This window comes from Cnephaeus nilssonii (assembly GCF_951640355.1).
Source record: "Cnephaeus nilssonii genome assembly, chromosome: 21".
Taxonomy (NCBI): domain Eukaryota; kingdom Metazoa; phylum Chordata; class Mammalia; order Chiroptera; family Vespertilionidae; genus Cnephaeus; species Cnephaeus nilssonii.
Genome location: NC_137092.1, coordinates 2445692 through 2473471, shown reverse-complemented (window position 1 = coordinate 2473471; position 27780 = coordinate 2445692). Strand labels below are relative to the sequence as shown.

At 54.6% G+C, this 27780-nt stretch overlaps 1 protein-coding gene across 3 annotated transcripts; it reads left to right on the top strand.

Annotated features, from left to right (window-relative positions):
• Window positions 1-2131: 2131 nt before the first annotated feature.
• FRRS1 (ferric chelate reductase 1) lies at window positions 2132-27780 on the top strand. 3 transcript variants are annotated; one of them, XM_079760870.1, is made up of 16 exons: window positions 2132-2190; window positions 9194-9389; window positions 10730-10866; window positions 12108-12202; window positions 13875-14022; window positions 14777-14959; window positions 15749-15847; window positions 16653-16800; window positions 18113-18226; window positions 19639-19751; window positions 20465-20551; window positions 21583-21680; window positions 21915-21973; window positions 22811-22954; window positions 24311-24372; window positions 25021-27780. In XM_079760870.1, exons 2-16 carry the CDS (start codon window positions 9194-9196, stop codon window positions 25111-25113), a joined length of 1776 nt encoding a protein of 591 aa, XP_079616996.1. In that variant the 5' UTR covers window positions 2132-2190; the 3' UTR covers window positions 25114-27780. The 3 variants fall into 3 exon arrangements, with proteins under 3 accessions (XP_079616996.1, XP_079616997.1, XP_079616995.1); XM_079760871.1 differs by lacking the exon at window positions 2132-2190 and adding an exon at window positions 2217-2240; XM_079760869.1 differs by lacking the exon at window positions 2132-2190 and adding an exon at window positions 2912-3010.

The window sequence follows — 27780 nt, the reverse complement described above, 5'->3', positions numbered from 1 at the left end:
CTCCGCAGGAAAAGGCACCCCGGCTCTGGGCTCCATCCAGACTCAGCCGGTCAGACTCGCCGGCCCACTGCCCCCCTCCCGCGCCCCGTTTCCCGGGCTCCTTGCTCTGCCCGCACGGTTCAGGGTTCAGCTCGAATGGCCCAGCGAGTGTCCGAGGCGCAGTGGGGCTTGCTCGCCGGGTTTTGTCCGAGGCCTCAGCAGGAGCTCAGCGCCGCCTGTGCCTGCAGGTCCCCTGCGGCCGAGGCTCGTGGGAAAGGACTCTGCCCCCCCTTCACCTCGGGGCGCTGCGGGGCAGCCACAGCCCCGGCTCCGTTTCCCTGGGGTGGGGGGGGGGGGGGAAGGGTGGGACCCGTGTCCCCCGGGCTCCCTGGGCTTCCAGGGTCCTGCTCCATCCTTAGAGCCCACGGCGCGGCCCCGCACATCTGTGAAACACGTGGTGTCTGTCGCCCCTTTTTCTGTCTGCGATGTGCTCCCCTCCCGTCCGCCGGGCAACACCCCGTTTTCTTCTCTGAAGACTCCCTCCCGCAGGCGGCAAGGTGTCCTCTCGGCTCCCACAGCCTCTTCTTATTTTTGTTGATGTCAGAGAGGAGGGGAGAGGGAGAGGGAGAGAAACATCAATGATGAGAGAGAATCATGGATCGGCTGCCTCCTGCATGCCCCCCACTGGGGATGGAGCCCACAACCCAGGCCTGTGCCCTGACCTCCTGGTTCCTAGGTGGACGCTCAGCCCCTGTGCCCCGCCGGCCGGGTCACAGTGATTTGTAAGAGTCGAGGAGAGGTCCTGAACCCCCTGTTGAGGACTAAGGTGGCGGCCTGATGTGGGATGCAGGCGGGCCCATGCTCAGGGTCAGTCTGGCTTCCTCTTGCCAGCCGGCCAGGGGCTGGGGGGTAAGAGCCTGTGGGGGAGCTGGGAGGCGGTGACAGGGGACTAGAGTGGGCCTGGCGGGGAGTGATAAGCCAGCAGACGGGGTGACGGGGGTGGGGGGGGGGATGAGGGAGGGGTTTGGGTGGCGCTCAGCCTCACCAGTAACGCAGTTCCTTCCCCTAGGGCCTGCCTAGGGTGAGAGACTGCGATAACAGAGGGAGAGCTATTTGCTTCACGGCTTTCCTCCTCCTCCACTGTGGCTCACGCAGTGTCCAGTCCGGGGCCACGCCTGCACAGGGTCTGCTCAGCTGCAGGCGCCGTGGCCCTGGGGGCAGCAGGGGCTCTGGGGTCAGCTGACTTGTGCTCACCTCTCCCGCCGGGGCCCCAGAAACCAGCCTCCGCTCCCCCTGCAGGGCCAGGGGCTCTGGTTCCCGGGGGCTGGTTCTAAGGAGAGAGACGGACGCGATGGCGCGCTCCCCTCTCTGCATCGCCCCTTCCGTAGCTTTAGAGCGTTCAGAGCTCACAGGCCCGGCCGCCGGCCTCTCCCCGCTGCGCGTGTGTGTTAGTCACCGTCTGAGGCCGGGTGTCTCATCGTGTCACATGCATCTTCCGTGCCCAGCCCCGTTTTCTCTCCAAAGAATCTTGTAAAAAACAAGATTCAAGGCTTAAAGAGAAACCAAACTCCCCAACTTCAGGGTCCATCCTCCAAAACAAAGTCACTCTTCTGCGCTACGTCGCTCACGCGTTCAAGTTCCAGGTCTCCGCACTCCGACTCTCTTCCTGTCCTTTCCTGGCTAACAGGGCTGCCGGCTGGACTGCCGGACACCCAGGGTGCATTCGCATTTCGGAAAAACAACGACTCCCTTTTTAAAATAAAATTCGCAGCCAATATTGCGTAAGACCACACTGACGCTAAAGGATGATTGGCTATCTGGAATTCCAATTTAATCAGGTGCCTTACATTTTAATTTGCTGAATCTGGTTAACCCTACCTAATGGCAAGTAGGTTCTTTCGTTTGCCTTCCCATCCTGTAGCCTATTTTCAAATGCTTTTGTAGCTAAAGACAAAAAACTAATTCTTGCAGAAAAACAATGACCAGTTAGCAAAAAAAAAAGAAAAGAAAAAAGGTCCTTGGTGTAAAACAGAATGCGTAGCTCTCAGGCCCCGAGCCCCAATAGGGCGCCGTCTTGCAGCTGGAGCAGCAGCTGGGCCGGGTGGGGGAGAAGTTCCCCATCCCGATCGGGATCCGCTGGCCCCACCCACCGGCTGCAACTCGATCCGAGTTGTGGCAGAGCCGGAAGCTGGCCGCCGCCTCCGTCCCAAGGTAAGGGCGTCTTTCCCTCTCCTGTCCCAGCTCCCCGCAAAGGTGTAAAGGTTGGTAGGAGTTGAACTCAGCCAGGGGCCAGGGGCCAGCCCTGGCGGGCGGGGCCGCGGGGGACCCGGGAGGGCGCTTCGTGAGCAAACTGCCTCCGGGAGCCCATCTTGAGGTCCGAGCGCCCCCCGACCGGCGACCAGCGAGGCCGAGCCGGTCCCGGGGACTCTGCCCCACGAGCTCGGTCCCCGGGAAAGGCTGAGAGGGAGCCTGAGAGGGAGCTGACCAGCAGGGACTGTTCACCACGTGTTTTCTGTTTTACCTTTTAAACTACGGGAACTCTCTTATTCACACCGATGACATCCTTACCTGGGTGAAGGTGACTTAGGGCCTTACCTGTGTGTGTTTTAAGTGTCCTGTAAGGTAGGAATTTTAGCTCCCCCCACCCCCACCCTGGTGTGGCTTTGGATGTTCCCAGAGCCACGCTGTGACCTCTGCCCTTAATTTTTTTATTTTTTGTGTGCATCTGGCCACGCTGCCCCAGGGGCAATGGGGGTGTTTCCGTTGGTAAATGAGCTGTGAGGAGTATTGCTTGACCAAGCTAACATTTTCAATTCGGAGATCTTCTTTTCCTCTGAATTCAAAGGTGGAGGGTGGGGGCTGCCTGTGGGCAGGGCGGGGACTAGACCCGGCCTGCTGGTTTGTTGGCATCAGGAGCCAGCCTTTCAGGACGGTCTTGTGTGAAGGGATGAGGCCGACCAGGTCCCACACCGGCGCCGTTTCACGGGGGCTGCTGGCTACTGCGACCCGACCCGAGATCACACAGGACAAGGTGGCGCCTCCAGGAATTTGCCCAAAGGCACAAGGCACTCTCCAGCTGTGGGAGGAAAGCGGGATAAGGGTTTTCATCAGCGAAAAGGGCGTGGGTGGCGGCTCTGAGAGGAGAGTGGTCCCGCAGGTGGTGGGGTTGGGCGAGATTTCAGGTCCACCTTGTTGCTGTGAATCCTCACCCGAGGATGTTTCTCCTTTGGTTTTTAAAAAGGGAGAGCAGGAGGGAGGGGGAGAGACAGAGAGCAACATGGATGTGAGAGACACATAGATTGGTTGCCTCCTGCACGCGTTCTGACCAGGGCCCAGGCCAGGGAGGAGCCTGCCACCGAGGGATGTGCCCTTGACTGGAATTGAACCCAGGACCCTCTGGTCCTCAGGCCGACGCTCTACCCACTGAGCCACGCCGAAGGCTTCAGGCCCATCTTCAATGGGAGACCTGCTTTGCGGTGGGCACTGTGCGGGGCCTCACAGATGCTCTTCAGTCTTCACAGCAGCCTGGACGGGCTCCCACCGTCTCTCAGAACGAGAGAGCGGAGGCCTGGTGAGCTCAGGTCACTTGCCCGAGGTCCCTCAGGTGACCGCGGGGCTCAGCCCGGGTCTGTGACGTCCGGGGCCACACTGTTCACCCTCTTAGGACCCAGTAGTTGCTGGCATTTTAAATGGTCGCCGTAAGAAACGTCCAAACCTGCGAAGAATTCCTGTGAGTTTATCTGAGCCAAACTGACCCTTGCCGGGAAGCAAAAATCAATGGATTGGGGAGTGCTCCGGAGAATGGCAGTCCCCCACCTTGTTTCAGACATTACAAAGGAGGGGACCTAAGTGGGCTAGGTCAGTGGTCGGCAAACCGCGGCTCGCGAGCCACATGCGGCTCTTTGGCCCCTTGAGTGTGGCTCTTCCACAAAATACCACGGCCTGGGCGAGTCTATGTTGAAGAAGTGGCGTTAGGAGAAGTTTAAGTTTAAAAAATTTGGCTCTCAAAAGAAATTTCAATCGTTGTACTGCTGATATTTGGCTCTGTGGACTAATGAGTTTGCCGACCGCGGGGCTGGGTGAACTCCATTGGGGATAGGTTAGAGAGGAGGGAGAAAGCAAAGCAGGGAGACCTCTGGGGTTGGGTAAAAGTGCAATGACCCGTCTGTCACACCGGTGGTACAGGGTAGTTAATAGCCAACAACGAACATGGTAACAATAACAATGAGAGGATTTGTAGTCTCTGCGCCCGCCCACAGGCTGTGCCCCGAGGGGTGGGGAAAAAGGGAATTCAGCCTGACTTTCCACAGGAGTGCTGCCCTGGATGCCCAAGACCACGGGCAGGCGCCGTCACGGTAGAGGCTGACCTTTGCCTTGGAGATTCTAGCCCGGGCCATGCCCACCCGCCACCAACTGCTCGTAGTTAGCACGTTCTCATGCAGACCGCCCTCTGCGGTGGCTTCCGGTCTCTGAGCTGGTCAGCTAGCTGGTGGCCCCGGTGGCCCACGGTCTGCAGGGAACGGGATAACAATGAGGGGTCCCGTGGGCTGGTGCCTCTGGTGGGAGCGTGTGCCCTGGGGGGTGGAAAAGGGGGTCACCCCGGCCGCCGGGTCTGTTAGTGTAGCTGCAGGAAGACAATGGACAGGCTCAGGGACGCTATCCTTTGCCTGCAGTGGAGGCTGGCTGTGAAGGTGACGGCTTCCGCCGGACGGCCCGGCACTCAGGGCTCTGGGTCTCAGGCCTGCTAACCCGCCTCGTGCTGATCTGGTTGTCGGTCCAGCCGGAGGAACTTAGAAGGGTGGGAGGAAAATCATTTTCCCACCCTGACCAGTTCAATGGTTGATTTCCTAAAAGCGTCTTCCCCTGTGCTTCCCGCTGTGAGCACGGAGCCTGAGACAGGGCCGTCCGGGGAAGTGGAAATACGGGGCCTGTTTGCCAGTTCCCCTGCAGTGTGAGATTCAGCTCTCCAGGCCGATGAATCTGGAAAAGGCGGCTTTGTAGGACGTTGGAGTGAACTTGCCGGGGAAGCGGGAAGCCAGGGCTGGGCTGTTTCGGGAGGCTGAGCGCAGGCGATGAGGAGGGAAGGAGGTGCGCGTTGAAGCTGTCTCTCCGCAGCAGTGTCAGAAGAAGCGAGCACCTGCCGGTGCGGGGAAGGCAGCGGCGGCGGTACATACGGGGCCGCTACGATTGACCGACAGCCTAGTGTTGGCAGACGTTGAACTAAAACAGTTAGGAATTGGTTCCCGAGCGAGATCTCTGCCTGGCCTCCCGGACTCGGAGAGCGGCCTCGCCTTCCGAATTAGGCTCCTGCACACGCAGCCTTTGTCACGGTCATGCCCCCTCACATTGCTCGTCGAGGGACTTGCCCACCTCCCCACCCCTCCGTCTCCGGGGAGGGAGCAGTGATGTTGAGTGGAAATGTAACGGGACAAGCCAGGCGTCCGGGCTGCCTGTCGCTTTGAGCCAGTTCAGCAGAGTCGGGGTTGGATCCTACAGGAGCGTTTATCCCAGGCTGCCGGCCGCAGGGGGAGCAGCAGGCCATCCACACACACCTGCTCTGCAGCCCCCTCAGCCAGCAGCTCACAGCGGGCAGAAGGACACGGATGACGTGGGGAAGTCGGGATTCCAGGCGTGGGAAAGCAGACACAGGGATAATTACAGGCTACAGGTCATGCGGTCTGGGCGGGGGGGGGGCGGGCACAGGAGGGCGGGCGCCTCGGGCACCCGGGACCAGGTGACAGGCAGTAGGGGCTCGGGTGGTAAAGAGCAGGTGCCTCCGGGACTAGATCATTTTGGCCGCGAGGCTGTCAATCTGTCCATGACGACAGGCAGTTCTCAGAAGGAGGACGGACCGCACTCCGTGTGAGCGCCCCTGTCCCAGGGCCCACAGCTCCCAGCAGGTGAGGATGTGCTTTCTCTAGCCCAGTGGTCGGCAAACGCATGAGTCAACAGAGCCAAATACCAACAGGACAACGATTGAAATTTCTTCGGAGAGCCACATTTTTTAAACTTAAACTTCTTCTAACGCCACTTCTTCAACATAGACTCGCCCAGGCCGTGGTGTTTTGTGGAAGAGCCACACTCAAGGGGCCAAAGAGCCGCCTGTGGCTCGCGAGCCGCGGTTTGCCGACCACGGCTCTAACCGAACAGAACCATCAGGCTACCAGAGCAGGACTCAGAGTTCTGGTCACCGGAGCTGGTCCCCAATATCCTCTTTCTGCCCCGAACAGAAAGAACAGGGAGGGGGAGTTAGAGCAGGTCTCGCCCCAAAAGCCTGCGTGCTGCAGCGCCCACGCCCGGCCGGCTCTCTCCTCTGCCCTGAAGGCGGGACCCCTGGCTGTGAGGGCGACCTCTCGCTCGCCGCTCACTCTCCACAGTCCATGGCTTAGCGCACATGTTTCCACGAGTGACTCCTGGCCCCTCTCCCATGTGTGGTCCTGGGCACAGGCTGGCTAATGCAGTGAATGTGTTCGCTTGAAGGAAGCGCGTTCCTGCGATCATCCCCTGAAGCATCACTGGCCACGGACGTGAAAACAGGCCCCCCCCTTGAGCGGTCAGCCCTGACCCCGAGCCAGGGACTCGGTCTTGTTTCTTCTCTCACTGACTTTGTTTGTCATATTTTCTTTCTTTTTTTAAATAAAAATTTTTAAAAAATTGGTATCAGAGAGGAAGGGCGAGGGAGAGAGAGAGAGAAACATCAATGAGGAGAGAGAATCATGGATCGGCTGCCTCCTGCATGCCCCCTACTGGGGATGGAGCCCACAACCCGGGCCTGTGCCTTTGACCGGAATTGAACCCGGGACACCATCAGTCTGCAGGCCGACGCTCTATCCACTGAGCCACACCAGCTAGGACAGGTCCTATTTTCCTAGTGACCGGCAGGCGGGCGCCTCTGAGTCACTTCCCTTCCCGTCTTCTGCTTTTCCCTCTCACGGTTCCCAGCCTGCGTGTCCCCCGTGCCTTCCCGAGTCATCCTGGGAGGCGGGAGGTGACCCTGGGTTTATTCCGGCTCCCGGGCTGGGTTCTGCAAGTGAGGAAACCGAGCCGAGGGTCCCCTGACTGCACGCATGGTATTCAGCTCCTTCGTGCACAGCAGAGAGCGGGGGTCCAGCCTGGTTGTCACCCACAAAGAGGTCAGCGCCCAGTGACTGTCTGTGAGACAGGACCCACCCCTCCCACGGGGTCATTCTCCAGGCCAGTGGTCGGCAAACTCATAATTACAGGCTACAAGTCATGTGGGCTGGGCGGGGGGCGGGGGGAGGGCACAGGAGGGCGGGCGCCTCGGGCACCCGGGACCAGGTGACAGGCAGTAGGGGCTGGGGTGGTAAGGAGCAGGTGCCTCCGGCACTAGATCATTTCTGCCTCGAGGCGGTCAATCTGTCCATGACGACAGGCGGCAGAGCCAAATATCAACAGCACAACGATGGAAATTTCTTTTGAGAGCCACATTTTTTAAACTTAAACTTCTTCTAACGCTACTTCTTCAAAATAGACTCGCCCAGGCCGTGGTGTTTTGTGGAAGAGCCACACTCAAGGGGCCAAAGAGCCGCATGTGGCTTTTGAGCTGCAGTTTGCCGACCACGGGTCTAGGCGCATGCCCGTCCCTGCTTTTAGTTTTGTGGGGGCCGGGCCAAGGCCAGCTGGGGAAAACGATGACTCGGATCTTCTCAAGTAAATATCACCTGGTCCTGACGGCAGGTCTGCCCCGGCAGAGGGACCAGAAACCCTGCTTGAGCAGGAACCCTCGCAGGCCGTTCCTCGCAGTTACCGTCTTAATCGCCGCTTCCTGTCGTGAGGAACCCTTTTCAGAATTCCGCTCCTCCTCGGAGCCCCCAGGGAAATCTCGTCCTTACGCTCTGATGTTTCCAGAGGTTGATTGCGTCCCTGTTCCTCCTGCTCATCGCTAAGGGGGGCCTACCCGGCCTGGTTGTGAACTAGGAGAGAGGGGTACACAGGCCGTGGGACCGACGCTGACCCCCGGGGTCGGGTGTGGGGCGGGGCCACGTGTGCAGCCCTCGGTTCTGGGGCCGAGCAGGGTTCCTGCGTGTCAGCTCCGCTCTGGGGTGGGGGTTGGTTTGAAATTTGCATGGCCTTTTTTTCATGATTATTAAAGGCTAATTTGTGCTAATGATTCTGAGAGTGCTTTTATTTTGTCTGTAACGGATCGATGATGTAGGAAACTCCATTAAAAAATATATTTTAATTGATTTCAGAGAGGAAGGGAGAGGGAGAGAGAGAGAAAAACATCAATGCTGAGAGAGAATCATTGATCGGCTGCCTCCTGCACGCCCCCCACTAGGGATCAAGCCTGCAACCCGGGCCTGTGCCCTGACTGGGAATTGAACCCTGACCTCCTGGTTCATGGGTCGATGCTCCACCCCTGAGCTGCGCCGGCCGGCCGGGCGGGAACTCCGTTTTTATGGAGAATGAGCTGCTTCGTGGGCTCTTTCCATCCGCAGCCTGCCCACCCGCTGCCTTTACTCAGCACCAGGCGACCTGGCCCAGCCTGTCCATCCCCAGCCTGGGGTGGTTTGCGGGTTTGGGTTAGACGGCACAGGGAGGTGGGCCGGAGGAGGGCGGGCTGACGGAAAGCAGCCGGTGCCTAACCTGGATGCCAGAGAAATACCTGGCTGACAATGGCGCTTCCTAATCCGAGGCCTCTGGGCTGCAGGGAACAGAAAGACTGCCTCTTGCAATTGGTGGTCTGTCGCCCTCACTTTCCAAGATTGTAAATTAAATGCCGCCCCCCGCCCCCCGCCCTCGTACCATCAGGGTTAGCGCAGGGGGTCGGAGGAGCGGCCAGATGCGCTCAGGGGACGGCATTTACATCCAGCAGCATCTCGTGTGTGCGCGCTAAGATTTCCAGGGCGACGCGGAATAAAGCCTCTGGTTTTATTGGACGAGTCGGTCATTCCCGGCCATTCCCAGTCAGGCTCCCAGCTGTCTTCGTCCTGTCACCGCACCGCGGGCTGGATGCCGTGAGGCAGTGCAGGCTCTCGGGGGCTTTGCTCCGAGTCTCACCGTCGTCAGCGGTGGAGCTGGGGTTCCAGCCCGTGGAGATGCCTCCCCCCCCCCCCCCGGGCCCATCCTTGAGGATCCGGGGAGCTGCCTGCTGAAAGCCAGTGGCTCTCTCGCTCCCCTGTCCCGCGGTGAGAGCTTAGATCGCTTCTCTCAGCAGCATCTGGAAGTAACGCCTCTTCATCCTCCCGTGCAGATGGCCGCTCCCCGACGCACCGCGGGGGCCGTCCTGCTCCTGCTGCGCATCAGCCTGGTGGCGGCCTATCCCAGCGGCAGAGTGACCGAGTCCTGCGGGGACATGGTCCCCAGACACGGCCACACCCCGCGCCCCGACCCCGTCCACAACGTGACAGTGGCCCGGACGACGTTCACGCCGGGAGACCGGATCGAAGGTACCGCGCGCGGGGGTTCCCTGTTCACATGCCGAGGTTCATCCTGCCACTGCGCACCGCGTGGCTGCTGCTGTGGGCGTCCCAGGCCCAGGGAGGTCCCGTCACCTGTTTAGATGCCATCACTTCCCACGTCTGTGTTTGGCTGCTGTGGATGGCTCTGTGACCCCCATCATCTTCACCCCACGCCCCACGTCTGTGTTTGGCTGCTGCAGATGGCTCTGTGACCCCCATCATCTTCACCCCATGCCCCACGTCTGTGTTTGGCTGCTGCGGATGGCTCTGTGACCCCCATCATCTTCACCCCACGCCCCACGTCTGTGTTTAGCTGCTGCGGATGGCTCTGTGACCTACGTAGTATGTCTACTCCCACTCAGGACTGGCTTCCAGACGTGTTCATCATGTTTAATGTGTTATCACGAACAATATATTAACCTTTTGCACTCGGATGTCGAGTGTGACTCGACACGGTTAGCATTAAATCCCGAGTAGAATAAAGGAATCGAGAGAAAAGCAAGCGAGTGCAAAGGGTTAACTCCACAGAAAAGGAACATAAAGCTTATTTTATCTGGTTTGAGATATCATAAACCCGTATCCCTCTCTTTCCTTTTTATCGAAACCTTCTCTTTCTTTTTTAATATATTTTTCTTGATTTCAGAGAGGAAGGGAGAGCGAGAGAGAGAGAGAAACATCAATGATGAGAGAGAATCATGGATCAGCTGCCTCTTGCACACTCCCTACTGGGGATCAAGCCCACAACCTGGGCATGTGCCCTTGACCGGAATCAAACCTGGGACCCTTCAGTCCGCAGACTGACGCTCTATCCACTGAGCTAAACCGGCGAGGGCTCTCTTTCTTGATATAGTGTCATCTTCTATGGTTCCTCGGTTCTTCTGGCAAAGTGTGGGCTGGCTGTTAAAGGTGTATCTCGCACAGCGTTCTGCAAACTCCACTTCCTGCAGCTCTAGAAGTGCTAACTATCCGGCGCTCTAACCAGAAGAGCATACGGAAAGCACGCTTCACGTGCATACGTCAGGCCTCTCGTGCTTCAGGCCGCGTGGTAGGGTGGTACAGGGCCAAGGATTCGCAGTAAAGAAACCGGATTACTCTCATCCAGCATTTTCCAAACTAGTTTGGCCTCAGGGGCCAGACCGTTGCGCACCTCTGCCCCGCGGACGGCGGTTAACATGTCTCGCAGCGACTGTCCCGTGTGTAGGGGACGTTGCTGCCGCGTCCTCTCCGGGGAAGCTCTGTGTGTGAGCAGCCGTTTGAACCCTGCCGCGCCTGCTCTGGCCGCTCCCTCTGGGCATTGCCAAACCTCTCCCCGTCTCTCTGTCCCGCAGTTGCTGTGTCGGGGCCGGAGTTTAAGGGCTTTCTCATCGAGGCCCGGGATGCTGAGGACCTGAGCGGCGCTCCCGTGGGCTCCTTCACGCTGATCGACAGCCAGGCGTCCCAGCTTCTGACTTGCGGAGATAAACAGGTTTGTGTCTGGTTTGAAACTGATTTGTCTGTTCCCACGGGCCTTTTCCCACCAGGGTGGCGCGTGCAAGATAAACGGCATCACCCATGTAATGCAAACATCTAAACAGATGCCCAGCGAGTCCCCCCCCCCCGCCCCACACACACACCCCATTTTACTACTGGCAATCTACTTGACACGTGAGCATCCTAGGAAAGGCAGGGAGAGCTTGAAGAGTGTATGAGTCCTAATATTCCATGTACTATTGACTCTTAGTATGTTGATTCTGGAAGGTGTAAATGTTGAAGGTAGAGTTCTAGAGAGGGACGGAATTTCAACTTTTGTCATTCATTCATTTGTTTAGTGAACATGTATTATCCCAGGAACTGTCTTGGAGAGCTCATAGCCATGGACATGAGTAAAGCATGTGGACATGTGACATGGCACATGGGTAGGACATGGATGTGGACAGACACGTGAGTAGAACAGTGTGATGACGTAGGTTAGAAGCACCCACAGGATGGGGGAAGCATAGCTCGGGTGCCGCACACAAGCTCGAGGGGATGGAGAGAGAGCTGCTTGGAGGACAGGACCCCGAAGCTGGGCCGCAGGGCACCTGCCAGGTGAAGGGAGTGGGAGATAAGATCGAGAGCCAATTATATGCAAATATAATCACTGCCTATTTGGAGGCGGGAATATTTTTTCTTTGGATGAGTCTTCTGTGTACTAGTTGTATGTATGAATGGAAGGAATACACATTTATAGTATAAATGAAACAACAAGCAAAACACACCCAGTATTCGTAACTCTCTTTAGTTCCTTTTTTTTAAAAAAATATGTTTTTATTGATTTTAGAGAGAGGGAGGGAGAGAGAGATAGAAACATCCATGATGAGAGAGAATCACGGATCGGCTGCCTCCTGCACGCCCCCTACTGGGGATCGAGCCCGAAACCCGGGCATGTGCTCTGGGAATCCAACCTTGACCTCCTGGTTCATAGGTTGGCGCTCACGCTCTGAGCCGCATGGGCCGGGCGCTCCTTAGCCCTTGAATTTCTGCGGGCGGGGATTGATTCACAGAGCCAGCAGCCAGGCTGGGCTCCCCAGTCAACCTGCCGCCCTGGGGACGCGAGGCCCTGTTCCAAATAAAACGGTCTCTGCCAGGGGCCCCGGCCACGCACTGATGAGTTCCTGTGCAAAATGAGACGGCCCGGCCCTGCTGGGCCATCCGGGGCTGACTGAACGCTCTTCCATTTCCTTCCAGGGGTCCGCTGTGAGCCACACCAATGCACACAAGAAGACGGACATTAGAGTCTACTGGGACGCCCCCACCAGCGCCCCGAACCACGTGCAGTTTCTGTGAGTTCAAGTCCCTGCCGCTGGTGTAGTCCCCCAGCCAGTCTGTGTCATGCTGCACCTGTTGGCGGGCTCTCCCCCGCAGGGCCGGGGGCTGGTGGGTGACAGCACCACCCTAGTATGTAAGCAGTTGTTAGGCTTTTCTTTCTTTTTTAAAAAATATATTTGTGTTGATTTCAGAGGGAAAGAGAAATAGAAACATCCACGAGGAGAGAGAATCATGGATCGGCTGCCTCCTGCTCGCCCCACCCTGGGGATCGAGCCCACAACCCGGGCCTGAGCCCTGACCGGGGATGGAACTGTGACCTCCAGGTTCAGAGGTTGACGCTCAGCCCCTGGCCACGCCCAGGCCTGTGTGTGGGTTTTTCCACGAGCGAGTGACACCCAGCGCCTGGCACAGGGCTGCCCCCTGAGAGGCACGGGGGGCGTGAACGCAGCTTCGCCCGCCTTCGCACGGACAGGAGCCCTCAACAACCCTCGAGCGTGCGGGGCGCTGGGCTGGGACTCGGTAGACTTGGGATGAGAATTGAAAACCCCACCCAGCCCTGACATGTGGGTGCAGCGGGACACAGTGCAGGTTAGGTGGTCGAAGCGCGGGTCCCTGGAACCTCCTAGAAGGTCATCCTGTTGTAGCGTGACCGGCTCCTGAGTGTGACGGGCCTGGCTCTCAGGGAGAAGTGCCCCCGACGCCTCCGTCCTCCACTCCGCCTCGGGCACAGGGTCCCGGCGCGGTCACAGGGCTCGGCCCCGTGTGTTGTGGCCTGTGAAGACGGGGAGGTCACCCCTCAGCTGGCGGTGGCTTCTGCAGCCCCACACAGCCTGGCGCCCTGGTGGCTGCTGCCCTGCCTCTGACCGGGCGCTGGGAGGTGAACGAGGGTGGTGCAGCCTTGGCATGTCGGGGGGATCGTGCAGTTTAGTCTCTGGGCCTGGTGTTGGGAGTGTGCCCCCCAATGACAAGTCAGAGTAGAGAAGAGGAGGGGAAGGGAGGAGGAGGAGGAAGAGGAAGAGGAGGAGGAGGAGGAAGATGAAGGGAAGGGAGGAGGAGGAGGGGGAAGAGAAGGAAGAGGAGGAGGAGGAGAAGGAAGAGGAGGAGGAGGAGGGGAAGGGAGTAGGAAGAGGAGGGGAAGGGAGAAGGAGGAGGAGGAGGAAGAGGAGGGGAAGGGAGAAGGAGGAGGAGGAGGAAGAGGAGGGGAAGGGAGAAGGAGGAGGAGTAGGAAGAGGAGGGGAAGGGAGAAGGAGGAGGAGGAGGAAGAGGAGGGGAAGGGAGAAGGAGGAGGAGGAGGAAGAGGAGGGGAAGGGAGAAGGAGAAGGAAGAGGAGGAGGAGGAGGAAGAGGAAGAGGAGCAGAAGGAGGAGGGGGAGAAGGGGAAGGAAGGAGGAGGTAGACAGGGAGGAGGATGATGATGAGGAGGCAGAGGGGGAGGAAGAGGAGGAGGAGGAGGAAGAAGAAGAGGGGAAGGGAGGAGGAGGAGGAAGAGGAGGAAGAAGAGGGGAAGGGAGGAGGAGGAGGAAGAGGAGGAGGAAGAGGATGAGGAGGGGGTAGAGAGAGCCATCAGAGATCTGGTAGGCACTCCTGAGTCGTGTGTCCCTTCTGAATTCCTCCTCACCCCTTGGAAGTTGGACCTGCCTGCTGGGCCCGTTGGGGTTCTGGCTGACTCCCCCGTTCTGCGTCCCAGGGCCACGGTCGTGGAGAAGTATAAAAGCTACTGGGTGAAGATTCCTAGTCCTGTCATTTCACAGCCAAAGGCCCCGCCCTTTTCCACGCCTGCAGCAACCCCAGCGCCTTCGCCAGCCTCGCCTGCCATCTCCCGTCTCCCCAAGCCAGTGAGTCGCCTCCTGTGGGTCCCCAGACGCAGTCTAGGGGCGCACCTCCTTGGGAGCTGGGGTTCCGCGCTCGGGGCCCTGAGCGGTGGTGGCCGCAGGCGGATCCCGAGGGAGGTGCTCGCTGCAGCGTTAGGGCCTGCCGGTTACTGGGATGAAGCCCGCAACCCGGGCCTGTGCCCTGACTGGGAATCGAACCAGGGACCCTCTGTGCATGGAACGATGCTCAACCAACAGAGCCCCACTGGCCAGGGCTCTTATATTATTTTAGTATCAGATTGGAAACGAATGCTAGAAGCAGAGTCCAGGGTCTAAATATAAGATTTTGCAAAGGTTTTGCTTGTTTGCTTTTCACAATTCCACCTCTGGAAACTGGAGGACACCCTGTAGGCAGGACTCACTGTGGACGTAAACAGTCCCTGAGAAGTTTCTCAGCATTTCCCCGAGACTTCTCTGGGGAACATAATTAACAGGAACTCTTTTGTGTATGAAAGGGACTTTAATACTGGAGCACAATTACAGTCCAACGACTGTGCCTTCCAAATGTTAATTAAAACGAATTACGTTGAAAAGTTCATGACCTTTAGAACGCCTGCCCCGGTCATTTCTAATTAGAGCCCTGTCTCCTGTCCCCTTGTTTGGGTCCTGTTCTGAAAAGGGGGTCTCGTTCGGACCTGTGCCCCGGGGAGGGGCTCTTCTGTCTTTGGGGGTGAGCTGCTGGTTTGGTCACGAGGCCCTGCCCCCGTCCTTTCCCCAGTTCAGCGCCTCGGGCTGTGGGAGCAGGAAGTTCTGCGTGCGGAGCCCCTCGGCCTGCGACCCGGCGGCGGAGCGCACCTGCGTCTTCCTGTCCGTCACGCGGGACGACCAGTCGGTGACGGTGGAGATGAGCGGCCCCAGCAAAGGCTACCTGTCCTTCGCGTTGTCCCACGACAGGTGGATGGTGGGTACCTCGCACGACATCCGTGGGGGTGACTTTAGTCCTGGGTTAGCTCCACGCAGAACTTAAAATGTAGAAGACTCGCTCGTACCTTAAAATGATACCATGTGCTTTGAAGATGCAACCTGCCCTTTGGTAGTAATTGACATGAGATCCTGAGTTTAGAGAATATTCGAGATGACAGGACACATGAGAATCAGACCGGCAAAGAATGCCTCCCTGAGCGCAGACGTTTTGGCCTCATTACGTAACACTTGACCTATTGGATGTTGAATGTGTACAATATTAGCAATATTTGATTACCGTGTCTTCCATATTGAAAGCTCCCCCCAAAACCAATATAATATAGTGCATTTACAGTCATGAAAATGTTCAAGACATAGATATATACTTACAAACAAGTATCCAGAATAATATTCATGATAAATTAAAACAGGTAACAAAACTGTGTATTTTTCTATTTGGAGAGAAAAAAAAGATAGGTATAAATATAAATAGATTTGGATGAATGTATATGAAAGCATTAACTGTGGTGTTCAATTGGGGATGGGTTTATGGGCATATAAACATGTCATGTCTATTTTAGCCTGTTTTTTTTTTAAATAATGAAATTGTATTGCTTTCATAGTATAACAAAATCATATTGATTCATAACTTGGACAGCCATAGTATCATTGAAGGCTGCCAGTAAATTATTTAAGAACACCAAATACAATTTGATTTTTATTAAGGACTTAAAAAACACAGCGTCGGACTTCCTTTACACTCTTCTCCTTTCCCATCATTCTCTAGGGCGATGATGATGCCTACCTGTGCATTCATGAGGACCAGACCGTGAGCATCCGACCTGCCCATCTGACGGGGCGGAGCCACCCTGCCCTGGACTCCTGGGTAGGTGTCAGAGTTCTGGGAACCTCTGCCTGGCCTGCCCACCCTCCGGCCACGCGGCTCACAGGGGCCCGTCTGCGTGGCAAGGTGGCCTCGAACCCGCAATTGGTTGGGCCTGAGCAGGGGTCTCACCGCAGGGTTCCTCTCTCATAACACTCTGGGAAAGCTCTTCTGCACTTTCCCCTAATTTTTTACTAGCTATACATATATATTTAATAAAGTTTACGTGTATTTAAGGTGTGCAACACGATGTGTTTTAAAAAATGTTTTTATTGATTTTCTTTTAGAGAGAGAGGAAGGGAGAGGGAGCGAGAGATAGAAACCTCAATGAGGAGAGAGAATCATGGATCGGCTGCCTCCTGCACGCCCCCCACTGGGGATCGAGCCCGCAACCCGGGCCTGTGCCCCGACCTGGAATGGAACCTGGGAACCTTCAGTCCGCAGGCCGCCGCTCTATCCACTGAGCCAAACCGGCTATGGCTACTTGCTATTGTTTGTTCAATGTTTTCGATTGTGTGTTAGTGGCCAGATGGAGTCTTTTATGTCTGCCAGAGTTTCTCTCCTGGGGAGAGGGATTTTGGGGTTCTGACTCCAGGTAAAGATAACGCTTTTGCCAAGTGAGATCAGGACAAACTGGGAGATAGCGCTGGTTGTGCCCTTCGAAGGGGACGTGGAGAAACAAGGCCGGGCAGACCCAGCGTACACAGAGGGTCGCAGAGAAGGAACGTGGCCGGGGCAGGACTGCGATCACGTCGTGTTTTTAGCATATCTGGGGGAAGCGCTGACGAGACCCCTGGTGTGCTTGTAGGACACCCTCGAGGGTATGGCCTGGAGGTTGGAGGACGGCGGAATGCAATGCTCTTTCAGAAGAAACATCACCCTTCCTGGGGTGAAGAACAGGTTTGACCTCAACACAAGCTACTACATATTTCTAGCAACTGGTGCAGCCAAGGATGGTGAGTACTGCGTACTGGTAAACACTATCTTTTCAAGGTTTTCTTCTTCTCTCTCGTCTCCCCTCCCCCCATTTAAAAAACATTTACACTTGTGGGCAAAGAGTTATCAAAACCCTTTTCCTTCTTGACTTCCCTTTTGACCTGGGTCGACCTTTAAGCTTTGTTTCTATAGATACTAGGCAAAGGCAGGGTCCACTATGCTATAAGGCCACATGCTTACGATGAAAGTGAATTTCTGGCTGGCAAGCAGCATTTGGGCCAGGTATAAGAAGCCAGAAGAGCTAGGAAAGTCGTTTTATAAATATTGGGGACCATTGCTCTTCTGCTTTTTATTGTTAATTTTTGGTTTTGTTGCATTTTGGTTAGATGATATAGCTGGTTTCCTATAAAGTTACATCTTTTTGGAAATTATTGCCTTGTGGTCTGTGGTCTAATAAGTATTTTTGTTTGGGCCAAATGTGTGTGTGTGTGTGTGTGTGTGTGTGTGTGTGTGTATAATCAAATTTCTTAATTATTTTTATTCTCTTTGACACACATTGTATTCTAAAAATATCTATGCTCCATAATTTATTTACTGATTCTCCTGATGATAACCATTTAGCTTGTTTAAATTTTTTTGGCTAGCATGAAAAAAGTTTCTGTGAACATTCTTGTGCATATATCTTTGGGTCAAGGGTATTTCTGCAGGGTAGATTCTCAGAGTGTAGGAATTCACACACATCCATACTCATGTATACAAGCTAACAGGAATAACTTCTACATGCACAGACTTAAATTTATACATAATGAACAATAATATGATAACCCATTCTCAAACTGTTCACATCACTTTTCTTTGGGATTTTGGTTGTTAGTCACACCCAGTCCCAATTGATCAATGCCACATAATGGAGCATCAAAGTATGTTTGTCTTTCTCTCGGGCCCAGTTTCCATCGGTTTAAGAATTCTAGATTATTTTTCACATGTGTTCTCTTTCAAGAATTATCCTTGCCATTTTCAAGCATTTGTGGTCATATTAACGGTAATTATTTGGATGAAACATTATCTGTGGGTGTCTCACTGTAACTCCCACCTTCCCAGCCTCGTGTCTTGCTTGGCTAAATTATTTCTTTAATTTTTCCCCCAATAAGGTCATGTGACCCTGCATCTGTGTTTAGGTTGCTTTTGCATGTGAATGGCATCTCTGTTGATCTTTATTTTTTATTATTTTAAGAAGTTTTGTTTCAGGTCCTGACACAGTCTTTTCATTCCTTCTCTTCTGAGGAAGTAATTCTTCTTCATCTTTTTTTTCCTGCTTTTTTATAATTTCAGGTCAAATTTATAGACACTCCCAGCAGCCTCTGATTACATATGAAAAACATGACGTGACAGGTGACCCGCAGGACGTGGGAGCGTCTCAGGCCCCGCCCCTGCTGAGGGCTCATGGTGAGCGGCTACCTGTGTGTGTGCTGCACCATCACTCCGCCCCATAACCTACCAGGTGGCTGGGTGCTGGCTGGGGCAGGCTGGGTGCTGGCCGGGGCAGGCTGGGTGCTGGCAGGGGCAGGCTGGGTGCTGGCTGGGGCAGGCTGGGTGCTGGCTGGGGTAGGAATCGTGGCGAACAGAAGTTAGCAACTGCTTAGAAATCTCTGCGTGACCTTTCACACATGCAGGTAGCAGTATTTACCTTCCTGTAAAAAACATTTTTAAAATATTCTTATTTTTAATATTTTTTATTGATTTTAGGGAGAGAAAAAGGGAGAGAGGGAGAGACATAGAAACATCAATGAGAGAGAAACATCGATGATCTGCCTCCTGCACGCCCCCCACCGGGGATCGAGCCTACAACCCAGGCATGTGCCCTGACCAGGAATTGAACCCGCAACCTTTTGGTGTATGGGACGATGCTCCAATCACCTGAGCTACCGGCCGGGGCACCTATTGGTTTTTCATTGGTTTTTATAGTGAAAGGTGAGACGGTTTCAATGGTTAGCACAATGGTTAAGAGTACGGCTGCTGTCCTGACCGGTTTGGCTCAGTGGATAGAGCGTAGGCCCATGGACTCAAGGGTCCCAGGTTCGATTCCGGTCAAGGGCATGTACCTTGGTTGCGGGCATATCCCTAGTGGGGGGTGTGCAGGAGGCAGCTGATCAATTTTGCTCTCTCATCGATGTTTCTGACTCTCTATCCCTCTCCCTTCCTCTCTGTAAAAAAAATCAATAAAAAAAAATTGTTAAAAAACAACAACGAGTACAGCTGCTCAAGCCAGGTTTGGCTCGAATCCCGACGTCGTAACCTGGGGCGACTTACATGACCGCTCTGTGCCTTAGTTTCCCCACCTGGGAAAACTGGAATAATAATAATTGTAATCACTTCATCGGATTGTTGTAAAGATCCATTAGGTTAGTACTGTGGTCGGTAAACTACGGCTCGCGAGCCACATGCGGCTCTTGGGCCCCTTGAGTGTGGCTCTTCCACAAAATACCACGGCCTGGGCGAGTCTATGTTGAAGAAGTGGCGTTAGAAGAAGTTTAAGTTTAAAAAATTTGGCTCTCAAAAGAAATTTCAATCGTTGTCCTGTTGGCATTTGGTTCTGTTGTCTAATGAGTTTGCCGACCACTGGGTTCGTACACGGGGAGCACGTAGAGACTGCGCCTTGCACGTAGTAGGGCTGTGGAAGCGTTAGCTGGCAGAAGTAGTCGTGGTGACAGTGAGTGCTGTGATATACGGCGTGTTTGAGGGTTGCTCTGTCAGTTGACGGTGCTTTGCTGGCGGTTTCGTTTTCCGAGCACGTGGCGGGGTCGCGGCAGGACAGCGGGGTCAGTTGGTGAGGTCACCACCGCCTCTTCTTCCCGCAGGGGCCTTGATGCTCGTGTGCTGGATGACGACCGTCAGCGTGGGGGTCATCGTTGCCCGGTTCTTCAAGCCCGTCCTGTCCAGGCCTCTCTTTGGCGAAGCCGCCTGGTTTCAGGTAGGCGGGGGGAAAAGGTTCATGCGGTTTCCATGCTGTTGGTACGTTGCCGCATGAAAACATATGAACTATGTGGGTTTCTCTCCCTCCTTTTGTGTGTGTGGCATCGTTGTTGTGGTTTTGGGACCCTGATAATTTCTTCTTCTTGCCCTTTGGTTTCCTAACCAGTTGAGAACAGACACAAGGTCATCGGTAGAGGTCACAACAGAGGCGGCCTTAGGCAGGGGTCGGGCGGGGTTGGAGACCGTGCCGGGGCCGCGTGCCTCTCTGTGTGACATAGACTTTGGGACCCGCAGGACCCTGACCTGCATGGCTAGCTCACCGAGCACAGACGGGCAAGGAAGGCAGAGGGCAGAGAGGGAAATCGCGGCTGCTTCCTGCATGTCCACAGGGGTCTGTCCCCTGGGTGCTGCGCCAATCCGCGTCAGACTCTCTCCCTCACTCTCAGGTCAAGGTCATCTGTCTCCTCTGTGGGGGGAGGGGAACTAGAATGTTTCTTTTCATGTTGCCCCTTTGTCTGGGATCAGGAGGTGAGAGTCAGTCAGTACCCCTCAAAACAAAGCAGAACACACCTTACCTTTCGTGTGTCACATGTCAGGTGTCAATCAAAAGCATCTGTTCAGAGAATCTCATCCCATGATCTTGTCCCCATGGTAACACCACGTCCTTTCTCTGGCACAGGTAACCCTTCTCACTGTCATTTCACCCTGCAGGTGCATCGGGCGCTCATGCTCATCACCTCCTTCCTCACCTGCATTGCTTTCGTCCTGCCTTTCATCTACCGAGGAGGCTGGAGTAGCGTAAGTACCTCTTCACCTGGTGTTTATTTAAATTCAGTTGAGCGTCAAGGAGATTGCTGTTTTATTCTCAGATGATGGGCAAAAAGATATTTCTGTGTGTGGGTGACACCACAACCATGTCCTTGGACACGTTACTGGTGTCTCTGATCCTCAGTTCCCCCGTTTTTAAAAATGGGTTATTCATAACCAAGCGTGGAGCATGAGCGTGTGTGCAGTGTGTGCCTGGTGTGAAGGAGACGCTCAGTGATTGGTGCCTGTTGTCATCATTGTCATCACCACCGCCACCACCATCATCATATCATCACCACCATCACCATCACTATCATCATTACCACCATCACTATCACTGTCATCATTACCAACATCGCTGTCACTATCACTATCATCATCATTACCATCATTACCACCATCACCATCATCACCACCATCACCATCACTATCATCATTACCACCATCACTATCACTGTCATCATTACCAACATCACTGTCACTATCATCATCATCATCACCATCATTACTACTATTACCATCATCACCACCATCACCATCATCACCACCATCATCACCATCATCACTATCATCAGCATCATCACCATCATGACCACCATCACATCACTGTCATCATCACCACCACCACCACCACCACCACCATTATCACTGCCATCATAACTAACATCACTGCCATCATCATCATCATCATCACCACCATCATTATCACACCATCACCATCACTATTATCATCATTGTCATCATCAACATCATCACCATCACTGTCATCATAATCACCATCACTGTCATCATCATTATCACCACCATCAACACCATCACTGTCATCATCATCACCATCATCACCACCACCACCATCGTTACCATCATCACTGTCGTCATCAACATCACTGTTGTCATCACCATCATCCAATGTTTAAAGCTACAGGAAAGCATGAAGAACACACAGATGTGTATTATTTCTAACTTGCGGGTTTGAACCGAGGGCGGGAGCGAGAGCATTAACGTGGGGTCGCTCTGCTCAGCGTGCAGGTTACCACCCCTACCTCGGCTGCGTGGTGCTGATCCTGGCGGTTCTGCAGCCCCTGCTGGCAGCCATGAGGCCACCTTTACACGACCCCAGGTACTCGCAGCCTCTCTACACAGCGCTCCTCACGTGCCGGGCATTAGTCGGCACACGGGTCTCTTTCCACGTGGAAGCACTTTGCATTTTAGGAAATTCAGTGATAAATTCTATTTCCTTGAAAGCTTTAAAGTAGATTTCAGACGTCTCATTCCTAGGCAATAGGGGGTTCTCTGGGGGATTCACTGTCGTTCCGTCCCTTTTAAGGACCCTTTCGCTTCTTTCTTGTGGCAGGAGGCACCTGTTTAACTGGACTCACTGGGGGATGGGGACAGCTGCCAGAATTGTGGCAGGTAAGTGGCCGTGACGCCGACATGCGTATATGTTTGCCTGTTGCCCACGATGCAAGTTGTCATCGGGCGTGAAGGCGTTTCAGGTGCATTGGTAATCGGAGTAATTGGTTGTTGAGGAGAAATCGGCCTTGAACATTGAAATCCAGAAAGTAATTTCTCGAGAATAGCTGTTTAAGTTCATTATTTCAGTATTAAGCTTGGGGTTTTTAAAATGACGTTAAAACTTTCCTTTTAAGACTTTTTTTTTAAGCTTTTGCCTTTGCAAGCAGAATAAACGCTGCTGCAGCCAACTGTGTAAGGAGCTCAAGTGGAGGGTCATTGTGAGCGGGCTGAGCTGGGCCTTGGGGGGGGGGGGGGGGGCGGGGTCCCAGGCCTCTGTCTCCAGGCCCTTCCCCGGGGATGGTGCCTCCCGGGAGGCGGTTTGCAGAGTCGGGCCCGACTTTCCCGTGTTTTGCTTCCTTGGCAACAAGGACCTAAGCTGGCGCCTCCTCCCCCGACTTCCGCGGTCCGTGGGGCTCCTGGTGGAAAGGGGAGCGCGGCCGTCACTGGATTCCGCACTCGCCTCCCTTCCGCCCGCAGCCTGGAAACCTGCAAAGTGCGGGCGCCTGTTCTGTGAGAATCGGTCGATCCCCACACTCTCTCATCTGGCCCTTCGAGTCGGTCTCATCCTGAGACCAGGAAACGCAGGGCAGCTGTCGGGCCTTAGATAGCGATTTCGTTCGTCCCATCAGCGCGTGGAGCAGGTGTCCTCTGCGGTACCCGCACGCGTGCAGACACGGGGCCTCTTGTGGCGACTGCGCTGAAGTACACGCGTCGCTATGTTTCCTCTGCTCGCAGTGGCCGCGATGTTCCTGGGGATGGACCTGCCGGGGCTGGCCCTTCCCGGGCCGTGGAAAACCTACGCGATGCTGGGGTTTGTCGCCTGGCACGTGGGGGCCGAGATCCTGCTGGAGGTCCACACGTACCGGCTCTCCCGCAAAGGTACCGCCCGCAGAGCCCCGCGTGGAGTCGCGGTCCTGGAGCCGGTGGAGAGCGCTCGGTTTCCCGATGCTCAGGGCGACGGCTCCTGGGAGCTCTTAAACACTCCCTCCGCGTCCTCAGGGGGGAAACGGGGCGGGGGGGGGGCATTGCCTGCCGTTCTCGTTCACATGTGTCAGGGTGGTAAGTTGCGGGTAAACAGAAGGGACGGACCACAGGCTGCAGGGAGGACGTCTGCTTCGTAAGGACGTGTGCTGCGCGGGTCTGGCTGCAGGCCGTGTACCCAGGGAGCCCGGCGTGCCTGCGGGAGACCCCGAGCCGGAGGAAGCAGGGGTGCCCGGAGTCTACCCAGGGCAGGGCTGCAGACAGCTGTTCCTTCCTGATAGTTCCCTGGGCGCTGCCGCCGCCGCCGGCCTCGCTCATGAGTGAGCCGCGTGGGAGGGGCTGACTGCCCGGCGGTGTGTCCCCGGCCCGGCCATCTGTCCCCGGCCCGGCCGTCTGTCCCCGGCCCGGCGGTCTGTCCCCGGCCCGGCGGTCTGTCCCCGGCCCGGCGGTCTGTCCCCGGCCCGGCGGTCTGTCCCCGGCCCGGCGGTCTGTCCCCGGCCCGGTGCTGGCCCTGGAGCCCCGGGCGGAGAGATGAGAAGGGCGAGGTGTCCAGCGAGGTGGAGTCTGGGCTGTGTCCTCGGTGTCCTGTCTAGTTGTCAGTCCCCCCCAGCCCCCCGGTGATAAGTCGAGGTGGCCTTCTCCAAACACAACTCTTCGTTGTCTAATGTAGTCTGTTGTGGCTTTTGGGAGTGGAACATTCCTGCATTGTTGGTTTCTGATAGGAATACATATCTATGTGGGGCTTTTGCTGACCACGGAGCGGGGGCTTGTTGTTTAAAAGACACATGTACTGCCCAGCTGGCGAGGCTCAGGAGTTGAGCATCGACCTATGAACCAGGAGGCCAGGGTTCGATTCCCGCTCAGGGCACATGCCCAGGCTTCAGGCTCGATCCCCAGTGTGGGGTGTGCAGGAGGTAGCCGATCAATGATTGTCTCTCATCATTGATGTTCCTCTCTCTCTCTCTCTCCCTTACTTCCTGAAATCAATGAAAAATATAAAAAAAGAAAAGAAAAAAAAATGTACTTAGCACTTGTATTGTTCGGGGTTTGATCTGGTTGGAATTGCCTAGAAAAGAGAGCATGTTTACGTGCCGTCCCGGTGGGTGAGAGCCTCACTATTGGGGACGTTTGGAATGCCCTGGGAGCGGGAAATGGGAGAACAGAATCCGCAAACCCTACCCATCAGGCTTCGCTGCGTGAGTGTTCGCCTGCACGCCCACGGGCCTTACCAACACATGTTTTTGCTCTTGGCAGTTGAAATACTGGATGACACTAGAATTCAGATTATGCAGCCCTTTACCATGGCTGAGGCAGAAGTAAGTCCTTCTTGTTTATAGTTTTACTAGAGGCCTGGTGTACGAAATTCGTGCACTCTGCGGGGGACGGCGGGGGCGGGGGGGAGGTTCCCTCAGCCCAGATTGCGAGAGGGCTCAGGCTGGGCCAAGGGACCCCACTGGTTCACAATCAGGACCAGGGAGGGACATGGGAAGTTGGCCAGCCGGGGAGGGACTGCGGGAGGGCTCCAGGGCATGTCCAGCCCATCTCGCTCAGTCCTGATTGGCCGGACCCCAGCAGCAAGCTAACCTACCGGTTGGAGCGTCTGCCCCCTGGTGGTCAGTGCACATCATAGCGACTGGTCGACTGGTCGACTGTCTGCCCCCTGGTGGTCAGTGCACATCATAGCGACTGGTCGACTGGTCGACTGTCTGCCCCCTGGTGGTCAGTGCACATCATAGCGACTGGTCGACTGGTCGACTGGTCGACTGTCTGCCCCCTGGGTGGTCAGTGCACATCATAGTGAGTGGTTGAGTGGCCTTAGTATATCATTAGCATATTATGCTTTGATTGGTTGAATGGCCGACCGGACAACCGGACACTGAGCACATTAGGCTTTTATGATATAGGATAGACAAAAGCCTTCACGGTGGCGGTTCCGTCCTCTCACCTGTGCGTTTTCCTTTCAGGGCCATGGCTTTAAAAAGGCGGTGCTAGCCGTGTACGTCTGTGGGAACGTGACTTTTCTCATCATATTCCTGTCTGCCGTCAGCCGTCTCTGAGCCCGCCGCGGCCTTGCTGTGCCGGCCAGGTGACGGTCTCATCGAGCCGAGGGACGCGAGGCCCGCGCCGCCTGCCGGGCGCGGGCAGGAAATCCGAGTTGGAGACCAGGCCAGGCCCCCGCGGGGTTCTGGCGGCTGGCCCTTAGGGCCCTGTGGACTGTGACGCGCCGTCCAGCCTTAAGGTGCAGGTCCGAGTCTTAAAGGGAAGGCCGAGGAGACGTGACCCTCGAATATTTCTCTTTTTTGCACCTTTTTATCGAATGTATTGGGGTGACACTGGTTAGTGAAATGACACAGGTTGCAGGTGAGTAACTCCACCACACGTCATCTGTACGCTGTCTGGCGTGTCCACCACCCCAAGTCAGGTCTCCTTCTATCACCACTGATCCCCCGTCTACCCTCCCCCACCTCCCTACAGCCTCCTCCCAGTATTTCTACGCTGAGATGTTTAAGAGTGTTAGCACTAAGGAATGTAAACAAGAACATTGGGAAAGTAAAGGATGACGTCAGGATGAAAGGGGAGGAGAGGAACCATAGTGGGGCTCTCGAAGTACTGTGGGTCTTTTGAGACAACATCTACAGGGTGTCCCCGAAAACGTATACACACGTTAACAGCGGATAGCTCAATTTTAAAAATAGGATGTATTTTAATAAACACTGCCTTTGTAATTATTCAAAGTGTGTATACATTTTTGGGGGACACCCTGTATTTTTACTAGTTTATCTCAATGGTCTTTTTCCCCTAGGGCTTTTTGGGAAACTGTATTTTCCAGTCCTGTTTTTGGGGACTTATCCCTTGCTCTGTGTGTCCTGTTTCCTTGGTAAAGGTGGAAATGGGGCTGACCCCATGGTAGGTTTTGTTAACATTGAAATATATTATGCATATTATAATTTCTTCCCTAGCTGTGAAATGCGAGTGTTCATCTTCTGCTTAAAAACTGCCTTTATATATAGTCAGCAACCGAGCCGATGGCATTTTATATGCTCGGTGTTTTGACAATGAGCTTTGAATCCGACAGCCTTTGGGGACTGTAGACTCGCATTTCAAAATTAATAAAACTCACCCTTGTGCCCTAGCCGGCTTGGCCCAGTGGATAGAGCGTCAGCCTGTGGACTGAAGAGTCCCAGGTTCGATTCCGGCCAAGGGCACATGCCTGGGTTGTGGGCTTGATCCCCAGTAGGGGGCGTGCAGGAGGCAGCCGATCAATGATTCTCTCTCCTCATTGATGTTTCTATCTCCCTCTCCCTTCCTCTCTGAAATCAATAAATAAATATATTGAAAAAATAAATAAAACTCGCCCTTGTGAACACATCTCAGTTCCTCTCTTGCCTTCCAGCTGCTCTGCTGGAAGTTCCTGGTGCTCTAATGAGCTAGAATAATCAGTTCTCCTCCTTCCTGCTGCAGTAATTTTTCTATTTGGGGGCTGGGTTTTATACCTGCTATGAGGACTCCCAGCCAGTTGGGGGCGCCATATCCCAAGGTACCGCTTGGTCCCTGCCTCCTTGGGCTTGAGGTTCCTTTTCAGGACTGAGATAACATCATGGATGTATTTCTCTTAAAGTCCACCGACTCGATCTTCTTTTGAAAAAAATCCTGCCTTTTTTGGGGGGAGGGTCGGTGTTTTGCGTCAGAAACTGAAATTAAGTCCATAGTTTCATTTGATTTTTCTTCTTCCCTGTGATTATTTGTAACAATCGTCTGATATTTCCCTTTACAGCCCTCTGACCCTGTGACCGATGAGCACAGCTCTCTTCGGCACAGGGAACCAGCGAAGTGGACACTCTTAAAGTAATAAGAGTGTAGGGCGCACAGTTCATTCCTTCAGCTGTTCTGATTACCTTACAGTTCCTGGTTGGCCCGAGGCCCTGATTCCTGTCGGCTGTGAGTGGCACCCTCAGCCATGGATCCGTGTCTCTGACTGGGTGAAGTGATGGGGAGGTTTGTTTTTCTTCCTTTTAGTGGGTTTATCACTAGCAGCGTCGGGGTGAGGTGTGAATTTTCCGTGTCCGTGTTCTGTAAGTGCCAGGCTACGTACAGCCTAACCCTTCCTTTCGCATATATGTTTAAAAATAAATTTTTTTAAGCACAGAAAAGGAAATGCATGCTAAAATAGTTTTCAACTCTAAGGGGCTTAAAGGCTAATGACTTCCGCCCCATAAGTTCTATTCTGTATGTGACAAGGAAGGTTCTTTGAAGGAGAGAGGGACCTCGGTGTGTTTGGCGTTTCAGTACGTGAACTTGCCGATGTGCGAGTTCCGTTTTTCTCCTTCCCGGATTCATCTGTGGGCGCGCTTTGGATATAGCACCCATCGATAGAGAGTTGCCCAATGCAGTTTTTGTCATTTAATCTTAACCGACGAAACCTTTCCAATAACACCAAGTTAGGATTCTTCTGCTGTGAATGGTAAGAAGGAGCTCTGACCATGTGCAACTGCATGGAGGGACCTGGAGGGTGTCACGCTGAGCGAAACAAGCCAGTCAGAGAAAGACCAAGTACCACGTGATCCCACCCATATGTGGAATCTAATGAACAAAATACACGGATGAATAAAATAGATCCAGAGGCATAGAACCATGGACAGACGGATGCATTTCAGAGGGAAGGTGGGGATGGTAGTGGGGGGAGAGTTTAACGGTGGAACTTGTATGCCGAACAACAAACAAAG